Source organism: Dicentrarchus labrax, unplaced genomic scaffold, assembly GCF_905237075.1.
Source record: "Dicentrarchus labrax unplaced genomic scaffold, dlabrax2021, whole genome shotgun sequence".
NCBI lineage: Eukaryota > Metazoa > Chordata > Actinopteri > Moronidae > Dicentrarchus > Dicentrarchus labrax.
Window position 1 is genome coordinate 19,760,828 of NW_026136723.1, and position 13,239 is coordinate 19,774,066.

The 13,239-nt window shown below is 37.9% G+C and overlaps 2 protein-coding genes across 2 annotated transcripts; both read left to right on the forward strand.

The window, feature by feature from the left end:
- The first annotated feature begins 3,843 nt into the window (after positions 1–3,843).
- Positions 3,844–5,718, forward strand: s100a10a (S100 calcium binding protein A10a). The gene is made up of 3 exons (XM_051390229.1): positions 3,844–4,003; positions 5,180–5,332; positions 5,464–5,718. Exons 2-3 carry the CDS (start codon positions 5,201–5,203, stop codon positions 5,623–5,625), a joined length of 294 nt encoding a protein of 97 aa, XP_051246189.1. The 5' UTR covers positions 3,844–4,003; positions 5,180–5,200; the 3' UTR covers positions 5,626–5,718.
- A 4,770-nt stretch (positions 5,719–10,488) lies between these two features.
- Positions 10,489–12,765, forward strand: LOC127357930 (ictacalcin-like). Its single transcript, XM_051390526.1, has 3 exons — positions 10,489–10,645; positions 12,061–12,206; positions 12,447–12,765. The coding sequence occupies exons 2-3, from the start codon at positions 12,069–12,071 to the stop codon at positions 12,585–12,587; spliced, it is 279 nt and encodes a 92-aa protein (XP_051246486.1). The 5' UTR covers positions 10,489–10,645; positions 12,061–12,068; the 3' UTR covers positions 12,588–12,765.
- The last annotated feature ends 474 nt before the right edge of the window (positions 12,766–13,239 follow it).

Sequence of the window (13,239 nt, forward strand, 5' to 3'; positions counted from 1 at the left end):
CAAGTTAAATGTAATGATCATCTTTCTATAAAATGATGACATGGTTTGTATGTAAAGTCTTAACCTGCACAGTAACCAGTAGGCCAACTTAAGCTGTCAAATAAATGTAGTGGAGTAAAGAGTACAATATTTCCCTCTACATTCGACTCTACAGAGTCGCAGTAGTGTGTATAAATAGGCAATAGGAGGAAAATTTTGTGTGATTGCAAATTCAGTGGTGGGATGTAACTAAGTACATTTACTCTAGTACTATCCTGAAGAACACTTCTACTCCATTACATCTCAGAGGCAAATATTTTTGCTCCAATAAATATTTATATATTAAATATAGAATAGTTCAATCTTAAACATCTGCAGCAGTAAAATGTGATATATAATAGTAAAACAATCACAGGGACCATTTTTCTGCATAATAGATACTTTTATTATTTTCTAAAATGATAATCCAGTGGAGTAGGGAGTGTGGTTGGAGATGAAAGGAGCCTTGTGGAGGTAGGGATAAAGGGTGTGGTGGTGTATAAAAGATCCTTTGCAGTCATTTCTCCATCACTACAGCTCCTCTAAAACGGACTGTCATCTCCTTAAATTTCTTCTTTACTTCTTTGGTGAGTAGAAAATCTAAACATGTTGTTTTGTTTGTTGTTTGATTCCAATGACTGGCTTGAAAAATGCACCAAAGAGGAAATTCTTTCAGTGAGTTTTATTTGTGTCAAAAACAAATGCAAAGCTACCAGCTCTGTGTATTGTTGTTATTGTGTTTTTGAGCCAACTATGACTTCTCTTCACTGCTTGTGAAACTAATTTTTTCTTCTATGCCAGTAATTTGGCAACACTTAGCCTGCAATGTCTTTTTATTGATGAATTGTGCATTCAGACATTAGCATCAAGCTTTCATTCTTAATGAAATCAGAACTGACTTTCTTGGCTTAATGGAGTCAGTGGAAAAAACACCTGTCAGGCATCCAGTGTCATGAAAACAGAGTCTACATTAATAGTATGCTGCATGTTTTTTTTTTTCCTTCCTTGTATGTTTATACTGTTGGGGGGGGGGGTGTTCATAACTACTGTCCCTGTGACTGTATATTCTCTATGTGCAAAACAATAAATATATTGTTAAAGAAAAATAGTATGCTGCATTCAAATAGCTGACTGACAACACTTTCTGGTTGGCACAGGAAAAAATAAACACTTGAATGAACCGACTTAATGGAAAGACGAGACGACTTAAATATATTAAATACAATTATTTTGTCTATATTATTTTATATCATTATTTAAAGTCCAGATAAAAGGAAAGTGCCCTTTTAACCCTTTAAAGGTAACTTTTATATAAGTAGTTTAAACTAGTAGTATATGAGACGGATAATCAGTTAAAAAAACATAATAAATCAGATTCCTCTGGCTCCTCCTTGTGCTCCTAATGGCATGTGCAAGAATCCACATATACTTGTTCAGATGCTGTTCATGCGAATGCCATTAGGAGCACTAGGTGGAGCGAGAGGAACCACAGATGATGTCTCTAATGTACTACTGTACATAAAAAGCTAAGTTACCCACTGTAGCCTAGACTTTGCCTCTAGATGGAGTCATAGCAGCATTGAATGACAGCAACTTTTTCAGTTCATCAGCTGAAGATATGAAAGGAAAATAGGGGGCCTGAATACTGGATTCTGACCTAAATCCACTGCAAACCTTCCAAAAATTTGACGGAAGCACTATATTTAATATATATTTAAGTCATGTTTGAAGGAAGAGTTATTATAATTGACATGTTTGAATTCATGAGCAATAAAACAAATCATTGCTCAATTAAATACACTCAGGCTTTTTTCTGTTACAATCTTACTTGGTCTGTTATGACCAGTAGCTTATAGTGGCTAATGATTGCTAATGTCTCTTTTTATATTTGCATATATTGTCTCCTTTTATTGTCTCTAATTGTATCTTTATTTATATATTTCTATGTTTAACTGTTATGCACCAACTTACCAAGGCAAATACCTTGTATGTGAAAACCTACTTGGCAATAAATCTGATTCTAACTCTTCAAAATTGTTCTTATGGACCTGAGCTGATGTACTGAGATACACCAATAAAGCAAAGAACAATGACAGCAAGGTCACTGGTGGTGTGTCCTGGTGGAAGTTGGCTCTGGTTATCTGTGTTGTTATATGTTTATATGAGAAATAATAATATGTCCATTAACCTTTACAAACGTAAACTTATTGATACTGGAACCTCAAATGCAACCTCATTAATAATATAAGAAGAAAAAATAAGGGACAGGCCTTCAGCATAACTAGTTTAATTTTCATATTAAGATTTTACATTAATACTCAACTATTAGTTTACAGAAATATAATGCATGTATGTAATGTATGTATGTTATAAATGTATATATTAGCTATTTAACTCCACTTTGACCAGCCATGATATTAAAATGGCACTTTTACTTAAAAGCAATATATATAATATAATATATACTTTCATACACCACTCAGTCAGTTAATGAGCATGAAAGGAGAATATGACTCATTTAACAAAAACTTAGCTTTCTTATTCAAATGTGTATTTAATGTTTATTTTTACACACATCAGCTCCCCAGGTGAAACAGTGTAGGTTTGTAATACTATATTTTGGCCACCAGAGGGCCCATTCTTCATTTATTAAAGCGCACTTCCTAAAACAGCCCAAAGAGGTTTGTAAAGTCAGATGATTCCAGATCATGCATTTAAAATGTTGTTCATGTAAAAGCACAAACGTTTTAGCATCAGAAGAATATACTCAAAAGTACAGGATACTCTTTTTCCAGAATGGCCCTTTCAGTTTGTGTTCATCTATCACCTAAATACAGCAGCTGGTAAATGTGTATATACTTTGGATACTACTGGCTAGATTGTGAATTTATACCCTGGGAATCAATAGCATCTGAATCTGGAAAGAAACTAGAAACTAAACTTATCAAATAAGTGCAGTAGAGTAAAAAGTATAATATTTACCTCTGAAATGGAGTAGAAGTAGCCTATAAAGTAGCAGGAAATGGAAATAAAATAAAGTACAAGTACTTCAAACTTGATGTGATGGAATGTAATTTGTACGTGGTTTTGTTTTGTTAAGTTGTGGTCTGCATTCACAAACTCTCTGAGATCTAGCAGCATACTAAAGCAGCTCCTAAAGCAACACTATGGAAGAAAACACTGTAAACTAAAACATATTGACTAATGCACAGCATATAGATATCTCATAGGAACATAAGTCACAAATTTACAAAGGGACTATTGATCTTTCTTTTTTGTGTGTGTGTGACTTTATCTTTAGCTTGCAGTGTGGCCAAATGCTACTGACTGGCTTTCTTAGCTACAGATTACATTGAGCCCCATTCATTAACTCCATCGTGTTTTGCTGTCAGTCGTCCAGCTCTCTTCTCTGCTTGGAAAAAACTACCTACCTCCGTGTCCTCTTTCCTGTCATCACTCAACATTACAAAGTAAGTCTAACACATAGCTGAAGGGGCAGGTCTTGTCTTGCACAACACACACAACACACTATAACATGATTAATCGATTATTAATCATGTTATAGTCGCATTTTTTCCTCGAGAGCCTATACTAATTAGGATTTCTCTAGGTTATTTATACATTATCAGAAGAATGTGTGTATTATAGGGCTGCTTCTACCGTTATTATTATAGCAGTACAATTATAAAGTGGCAGCCTTCTTGTTTATTTATTTACTTGTTTGACAAATTCAAAGTTATCTTATTATTAAAGGAGAAAATGGAAATCCAACCACTCCCACGCTTAATGATGAGTTTATCACTGTGCAGTTACCGCCCACCACCTCTGCACTTACAGTCGTCAGGGTCCACTATTCATATCAAAGCCTGACTCATAATGCACAGCAGCCAGGGCGGCGCCTCACTATAAAATCTCTACCGCACTTATTCCCCGACCTCTGAACATTCCCACTTCTGCTCCGTCGACCACGTCCCAGTCCTGCACGGTAAGAACTAACGTACTACTTTGTCAGGGATTTTTCACAGACCATTTAAAAGCCTGCAGGACACTGTACTGGATTAATCCCTTTTTTATATCTGTCAATTAAAGCTTTCCTGAGGGGAGTTTTTTTTTTAATTTATTTTATAAAAAGTTTTTTCTGTGCATCTTTTGAAGAATTATGGAGTGTATATGTATGTATATGATTGTACTAGGTGATGCCTCTTTTGTCTAAGCTTTGAACTCTCTCATTCTCTCACAAGTTTTACATAACTTTTTTTAAGAATTATTTTAAGATGTATAAATTTGGCTAATACAGTAAGCACTAACTGGAAGACTACACCTCTCATGTTGTCCAGTTTATCACGTTTTACTCCACTGGACAATCTCTTTCTTGTTAACACAGTTGAGTACATATATCCTATAGGTACTCTACAAAGGGTGTGGTTGGACTGTGGGCATGTACATACTTGTGCTCTCTCTTTTGTTGTAGCGTCCCCACTCATTATCTGCATCCAATTCCACCATCTTGTGCCTTGACACATTTTTTCCCTCATTCTGTTATGTTAAGTTTTCCACTTCCTCTGACACAAATAACAGAAAACCCCTGTTTTACCTCCCACTTCTCCTTTTTTTTTTTTTTTTTTAAAGTTTCAACTCTAGCAACAGGGCACAGTGTGTTCAACATTGTTTGATTTGTTTTGTGATAGTTTTCTTTTTTGCTTACCCAACAACAGACCTTATCTCACTTCTCATGAGTATTACTTCATCAGTGGGAAGGGGGCATTGGGGTAAAGAGTGCTGCTTCCCCTTCAAACAGCTACACACTATCCCTTTTTAGTGGAACTAACCGCTTTCGCAGGACAGATTTTATTTTACCCAAGACACTGAATACATTCTCTACAAGCGTCTCTGATCATTGCTGATATGTCGATCCAGCATTTGTTTCATGCAAAGAAAGGCTACTGTTGACACTGAGAGGATCCGCTCCTTGGCTTTTGAACTCCCCATTCCCCTTTAAATCCTTAGATAAGGTCATCAGTAGAACATGTCTTGCACAAGAATCTTTTGATAAGTAAACATCAAGTATCACAGCCAGTGTTTTCCATTTTGAAGTGGAAGCTGAACTGTATGCTATCAGTTATCAATGATCATATTCAACCAGTTCTTCTCTATTTTTCAGTCTAAACAGACTTCAGCAACCATGCCTTCAGAACTCGAGGGAGCCATGGAGTCACTTATCAAGGTGTTCCACCGCTACGCCTCTAAGGACGGCGTACTCTGCCGGCGAGAGCTCAGAGAGTTGATGGAGAACGAGCTGTCTAACTTCCTTAGGGTGAGATGAGACCGACATGTGAAGTGCAAAATCACAGTGTCTAAAATTGTAACATCCCTGATCACATAATACTGTATAACCCAAAGTTTTCTTGTTGATGCCCCCCTCCTCAAACCACTTTTTTAATCCAGTCTCAGAAGGACCCTGCTGCTGTGGACAAAATCATGAAGGACCTGGACACCAACGGTGACGGCAAGGTGGACTTTGAAGAGTTTGTTTCTCTGGTTGTTGGACTTTCCATTGCCTGTGAGCAGTGCTATCAGATTCACCTGAAGAAGACGGGAAAGAAGTAGAAGGCGACAGCGGTGGAGGCTACAAGAGACCAAAAAGCATTTCAATTTTTGTAAAGATATTTTTGTCCATTAAATATACAGACAAATTTCAAACCTGTTGTGTCCAGTGGTTATTGTATGTGTAAGTTATGTGTTTGCCTACATGTTATACATACATTATATATACATTTTCCTCCATTCAAATATAAAAACACCTATGCTTCTTCAAGTTCTTACTTGCACAAATATTAAAAATGGAAGCCCAAAGCCCAAATCATAGCACTTTCCAAGCCATTGGTTTGTGTTAATATCATGCCCTGGTGAAGCTCATTCCAGAGATCTCACAGTGTACTGACTCCCTTGGCAACTGTACGAGTGACATTAGGTGCGATGATGCAATTCCCACCTGTATTTTATGCTTCCCTGGGTGTAAAAGGGCAGAAAAACCTCTCCCTCTCTGTTTGATAAATCCTGCTTATCACTGCTCTGAGGAATCTGCAGAATGTTCCAGGCATGAACACACCTCTCTGTGAAGCTGATGTAGCAACTCTCTAAATTTTGATGCACTCATGAACAGATAAATCAGGTGATAGGACGCTTCATAACAGAATAAAGTTTGTTGCATTCTAGTCAATTTGATTTTGTTAAGCAAGACAGCCCTGAGCACTGTGAAGAAATGTGGAGGACGTCACAGGGCACAGCAGATCAGTACACCAGTGTTTTTTCACCAAATTCTTTTCATTGTGCTTCATGTCTGATGACCCCCCTCTTTCTGACTCTCCCTGAACAGAAAAGAGACTTATTTTGCTCTAAAATTAAGCCTCTCAGGCAGCACTTCTTCTCAGGCTACGTGCTGACAGGCTCTACCAATCAAATGTTTAAGTCATAGGATAGGATTTCTGTAATTTAGGGTTTCGGCCACAGCTGCGGTCAGGGTCTGCCAATCCCAGTGAAGTAGGCAGAACTGGTTGAGGAAAGCCTGCCTGAAAGCTTAAAATCAGGGCAAAATAAGTCATATGAGCCTTGAACACACCTCCTTGGGCAGGGCTCAACACTGTGGCCTACCAATGTTCATGGTAACAGGCTAAACACTGAAGTTGCTAGGTTACAGTGCTCTGAGTGTGAAAATGTGTGTGTGTGTGTGTGTGTGTGTGTGTGTGTGTGTGTGTGTGTGTGTGTGTGTGTGTGTGTGTGTGTGTGTGTGTGTGTGTGTGTGTGTGTGTGTGTGGTTAGTAGTTCGTATTTGCCCCTCAGTTTACACAAGCGCCACGCCCATGTGACACACAGCTGAGTTTACAGCCGGGAATTCCTACTTTGCTGACTGTTTTCACAATATCACTTTTGTGTAGTTTTTGTATGTATATTCTGGTAAAAAGAGATTTATACTTAAGTTTATCATGTGGCCTAAAACAATACAATCATTGTTTGTGAAGCTGAATAACTCTCTCCAAGCATGAAGCAGCAGACCAGATCTATGAGTTCAAAGAATATGCCGAAGATTGTTTCCTTAGTAAGGAGGCTCACTAGTACTGAGATCACGACCTTTGTCAGAACCTTTGTGAATTGGAACAATCCTAACAGTTTTAAGATTTCTCAATGGATTCTCAGTGAAGGTGTGTATGAGCAAACATTCACTAATGTATGCCACACCTTCCTTGGACACACACAGGCAGAACAGCCCCTCTCCGTGGACAGTTTCATTTGTTAAACAATAACACCAATGTTCTGAACCTGCCAACCCTTGCAAAATCCGGTTTGTAGCTGTTGCCATGGGAAATTAAATCAGACTATTGTGATCCTGTTATAGCTGATGATGATGCAGCTTATAAATATGTGCAAGTACTTCATGTTTGTTTTGTTTGCTTTCCGCTGTCACGTAGATGTGAGGCAATGCTTTACTATATTCACAGTTTTCTACCCCATCATGCAACAGTAAAACAACCACAAACTGCTCCAGGCCAGAGTGGATGCCATCTTTGAAGGGTGGCTACAAGATCATACATTCCACAATTAAAAACATACACATGATGGTTATTTTTTAAGGTAACTGTAGTGTTGTCAGACTCAGTTTCTCTTCCAGTACTTGATTGTTAGCAGTGTGAAAAATGTTGGTCTTGGTAGAGGCCTAGGGGTTAAAACCAGTTCCCAGTTTGCATGTGGTTCTCACACTTCCTGTCATCATCAGTGCAGCCAAAAACATTACAGTAAATACTAGTTAAAATCCAAACAATATTTTTTAAATAAATTTTTAACCTTTAACTTTTTTGATTGGGTGTGGGATGTATTGGGGAGACTCATGACCCCGCAGTAAAACTCCTGGTCATACAGCCCTGGATGGATGTTACATTTAAAAATGCTGGGGCGTTTGCGTTTCACTTGATCTGCATCACGTTGTTTTCAGAAAGGGACATGACTGCAAGAGAAAACTCTAGGAAAATATGCTTTCTTTTAAGTGTACTTCTGCTTGACCACTAGATGGCACAACGAGAGTATAACTGCAATCATAATGCTGGACATGAGTATTTGATAAGTGACTAAAACCGCTTCAGCTGCACTGCAAATAGTTTAATATGAATCACAGCTGGATATAATACAGAATGTGGTTTCCATGGATACTCCCTCCCTAATTTGGTAGATGTGAGTGAGTAAAATGGAGAAGGAAGAGGACAGGATAAAAAGTTTGACTAATGTTTTCCAGACATTGCAAAAGATCTCAGATTGAATTTGCATTATAAATTCAGTTGCAGAATACATGAATGTTGGTGACAATGACTTGACTTCTAGCCTATGATCTGTACTTTACTGGACTTTGAATTAAGTTGTTAATTAGAGACTAAAACAATTATACACTGACCAGAGAGGAGAGACAGGAAAAGACCTTTGATATGGAACTCAAAGTCATACACAACACAACAGACCACACACGTATACAAACAAACATCCACAGTTGCCACAGTGCTGATTTTCATGTCTCTGATTTTTGGTCTCTGCAGTATGAGTCATGAGCTTCAGGGACATTTCTCTGAGTCACAGCCTCCACCACAAAATTGCAAGGAGGAAAGGACCTACTCTGGACCATAACAATCAACGCTCAGTGAGTCACTGTGCCCAATGTTTTAGTTTAAGAATCATGTGCATTTCCAACAAGAAGGTAAAAATAGGGGGAAAAAAGTCAATTATATGCAAACAAACACCAGAAATTAGTTACTATAATATATAATTAAGGTGTCCTCTGACACACGCTTGGATAGAAAACTAAATCCACACTTAAATTAAAATATAAAATACTTTTCATTGCTTAAGTCTCTGATCTGTCCAGGCTGTAGGTTTTTCAAGAAGGGCACTGCAGCGGAGGTCTCGTCACATGTGGTCTGCATCTGTAGAAAATTTGAAAAATGGTCGAAATGCATTTGAGCTTTGTTGCACAGGGACACACACAACATGACAAACCTGAAACCTCAAATAGAGTGAAGAAAGTGGGATTATGATTCAGCATGTGCAAAAATGTGTACTGATTGAGTTAGTTATTTTGAGGGGAAAACTACTTAAAACATCTCAAAACAGCTCCAATTTGTCTCTTGCCCTCACCAGCAAGAGTCTTGGGAGATTTGTTTTTGCATGGGTCCAGGCTAAAATCACACAAACTGGATTTTTTCAAAATAAATAATTAATCAAAGCTCTAAATGGAGCAGCTGTATGTGACCACAACATTACAAAAAGTCATTCAGTTCACCAGTCATTGCTGTATCCCTCCCCTCATCAACTTGCAAAACATCGTCTTCAATCTTTAATGAACACAAGAAATGCTAAATAAATACATTTTTGATTTTCAATTTCCTGAAAAGTTATTATGCTGTTAACAAAAAACAAGTGAACTAACAGTTAAAAGTTTTAACTAAAACTAGGAAAATGGATCACATCACTCCTCTGCTAAACACTGCACTGGCTGCCTGTATCTTTTAGAATTGATTTTTAAAGTGATTTTACTTGTTTTTAAAGCTTTAAATGACGGTGATCCTAAATGCATCGGAGACGTTCCACCCAGATCACTGAGGTCCTTCACCGCTTTCCTTTTAAATGTTACTTATGTGTCCCATTAAAGTACTGTTGAGAATGCCTTCTGTTTTCATGCCCCTAAACTGTGAAACTCACTGCCTTTGGATATTAGATTTTAGGGGCATATTAAATACTGGAGCTTTTTAATCTGGCTTTTACTTTGGAGTAATGTTAGTTTTTATGTTTAAATCTATGTTTTTTATTTATTTTATTGTATTATTTTTATGATGTTTTACATTTGATTGTTTTTATTGTATACATTTTTTGCTTTGCACAATTTTATTCATGATTGTTTATATTGTTTCTATGCATTTGTTTTGCTATGTGAAGCACTTTGGGCTGCGTGTTTGTACGAGAGGCGTTGTATAAATGAAGTTGAGTTGAGTTGAGAATACATTCCATCAAAAAAATGGGGAAAAAATACTGTTACATGACTTAGTTGGCTCAAATAATACTGTAGCTGTAACAAGCCTGAAGTGCACAACATCCAATCTTTGCTTAGAAAAAGACTCTTAAAGACACAACACACTGCTCCACTTCTTCTAAATACCTCATGTTGTCTACCGTCTTAATAGCAATGGTTCAAAAGCAATCTTGACAACATATCATAAACTAGAAAAAAATGCATCCTTCCTGATTGCAAACATGCACTATAGTTAACTGTATACATAATACTGTAGAAATTATTGATTCATAGCAGACTCCCTAACAACCAGCATGAATAATCATCAGCTGAGGTTGATTATTTTCTAAGCAACAAGACATAAACCCAGTGTTTCAAAAAAGAATAACTTGTGAAATGAAAAAAAAAGTAACAAGACAAGGGGGGGAAGTAGGAGTGGTTGAAGATGAAAGGAGCTTTATGGAGGGAGGGATAAAGGGTGCGGTGGTGTATAAAGCATCCTTTGCATCCATTTCTACATCACTACAGCTCCTCCAAGACTGACTTTAACTCTTCAGTTCCTTAAAACTCTACAAATCTTTGGTGAGTAGAAAATCTAAACAATGCTGTTTTATTTGTTGTTTAATTTCCTTTGCTGACTTATAAAATGCATTAAAGCTTTTGTCCAATAGAAATTCTTATGAATGCAACAAGTTGAATGTCATGTCAGTGAGTTTTATTTGTGTAAAATACAAATGCAAAGTTACCATCTCTGTGTGCATTTTGTGTTTTCAGCCAACCATGACTTCTCTTTATTGCTTGTGAAACTAAACATTGCAGCAGACATTGCTCATTTTGCTCCGATGCCAGTTATTTGGCAACGTGTAACCTGCATCGTCTTTTAACCGATGCATTATACATTCAAAAGTGAGCATCAAGCTTTCGTTTTTACTTTTAACAAAAACAAACTAATTAAACATCGGATGAGTAGTATGGTATTTGTTTGGTGCTCTCTTCCTCCGTAATTGGAATCTGTTTACAAACCCTCTGCTGCCACAGTTTCCTCAGCTTACCACACCCCAGAGAGAGAGAGAGAGAGAGAGCAAGACCATGTGAGTCAGAATGCAACCAGAACTGACTCCCATGGGTTCATGGAGTCACTGGAAAAAACATCAGACGTACAGCGTTAAGAGAACAGACTTCAGACATCACTACTGGGACTTAAATCAAGTCTTGACCTGCTTCTTTACCTAGTTCAACTGAGTTACCTGGAGAGATTAAGCTGTTGCCATAACAATGTCCTGTGTCATTCGGCAGAGACGTTGCGCTAGAGACCGGTGAAAGGGGGAAATGAGAATGGCTGGGCCCCGGTGGAAACCTGGTGGTTTATTTTTATCTCCAGCTCAGTGGAAAATCCAGAGAAAAACACTGGCACAGACAAAAGCAATGGTGTCAGCCACTACTTGGTGCTCAAGGACTCTTAATAAAACCTTTATGTATATATTTAGCTACTTTAGGAATATATTTTGTATTTATAATTACAGGACATTAATATATTAGCCACTTAAACTGTAAACTGCAAGAGGAAAAAAAATATACAAAAAATTCAAACAATTAGCACAATAGTGAGGCAGACTTATAACCAGAATGTCTGATTTTAAGGTTTTAAAGCCCAGTTTTACCAAACAGGGCCAGCACTCCTCTCAGAAATGAACTCAAATGCCTGTGCCCATTTCTTCGCCTACAACTATTTCCTCAAGTTGTGGATATAAATGCTGTCCTTTGTTAACATTCCAAATCTGACCACAATGCCACATGATCCGTTAGTGCGCACCAGTTAAAGTTAACAGTCCTAGACTTTGCCTCTAGATGGAGCCACAGCAGTGTTGAGTGAGAGCCTTAAGAGAATCCTTAAGAAACTTCTACAGTTCATATGAAGATACTACGACCTGAAATCATTCCATCATAATGTACACACACTCACAACTCTTTTCTTTCTTCCTGTCCTCTTATTCCAGCTATCGTCATGTCTGACGTCCACACAGCAATGGCCCTCCTCATCAGCTCCTTCAGTAAGTATGCTGGCAAGGAGGGGGACCCCCACACTCTGAGTAAGGCAGAGCTGAAAGAGCTGCTTCAGAATGAACTTGGAGATCTGCTTGGGGTGAGTGACCACTGACCTCTCTCCATCTCAGTCCTGCACAACCACCAGGAAGCCCATTGGCATGTACAATGTGTGTTGAATGTATGATGGAGAATGTACTTGGTAGAATTTGTGCATCATCACAGCCTGTTGTGCTTTATGGTCGTGCACATGAATTTCCCCCAGTTTCATGATCAGTGCGAGTGATGCGTGTGAGTGTAAAACCAGTCTACATGTTTGTTTGACTTTTCTCACCTGCAGAAAGCCAGTGACAAGACAGCAGTGGACCGCATCTTCAAGGAACTGGACCAAAACCAGGACAACAGCGTGGACTTCAGCGAGTTTGGCAAGATGGTCTTCTGCCTCACTGTGATGTGCCACGAGTACTTCACCAAAAAATAAGGATCAAGCGCCCTCTTGGGGCCAACATAGAGCGCTGCCGCCCTGTGAAAGAGCAGTGTCTCATGACAGCTGTTCTGATGAAGGAATGAATATTTACTATTTACTTAATCACCATGAAATTGAAAAATTCTAATGTTACGCACAATGAAATAAACTTCTTTTTCTTTGAAACACTCAACTTGTGTTACTGATTCTTGTCCAAAACACTTGGAAGTGGTTAAGTTGTGTTGACACTAAACGTTCATGCTGTAAATCTTACAGCTGGATTAAAATCAGGAAAGAAACAATAAATGCAGGTTATGTCAAAGAATTATATTGTAACCCACAATGAAATGAATTTATTTTATTTGAGACACTTGACTTCTGCACTTTATGTGTCACTGCATATTTCCGGGGACCAATATTTGTGACAATATTGGCTTTCGTGCCTTAAATCTTAGTGCTGGGTTTACTTCAGGGAAGGATGTCACAGATGCAATCACATCTAGAGCTGGAAGGAACAGAATACATTTACAAAAGCACTCTATTTAAAGCAATGAAAGGAGAAATAACACAATACCCCTGTCACAAATTAAATGTTAAATTCATAGGTAACAAAACGCAGACCTGCTTAATACAATACACTCTTTTTTCTGTTACAGCCTTCTGGTGT

Bases quoted from the DNA above. Each gene is read 5' to 3' on its own strand.
- s100a10a (XM_051390229.1), top strand. From the start codon at position 5,201: ATGCCTTCAGAACTCGAGGGAGCCATGGAGTCACTTATCAAGGTGTTC. The intron at 5,333-5,463 runs GTGAGATGAGAC...TTTTTAATCCAG, and splicing joins AGCTGTCTAACTTCCTTAGG to TCTCAGAAGGACCCTGCTGC.
- LOC127357930 (XM_051390526.1), top strand. From the start codon at position 12,069: ATGTCTGACGTCCACACAGCAATGGCCCTCCTCATCAGCTCCTTCAGT. The intron at 12,207-12,446 runs GTGAGTGACCAC...TCTCACCTGCAG, and splicing joins AACTTGGAGATCTGCTTGGG to AAAGCCAGTGACAAGACAGC.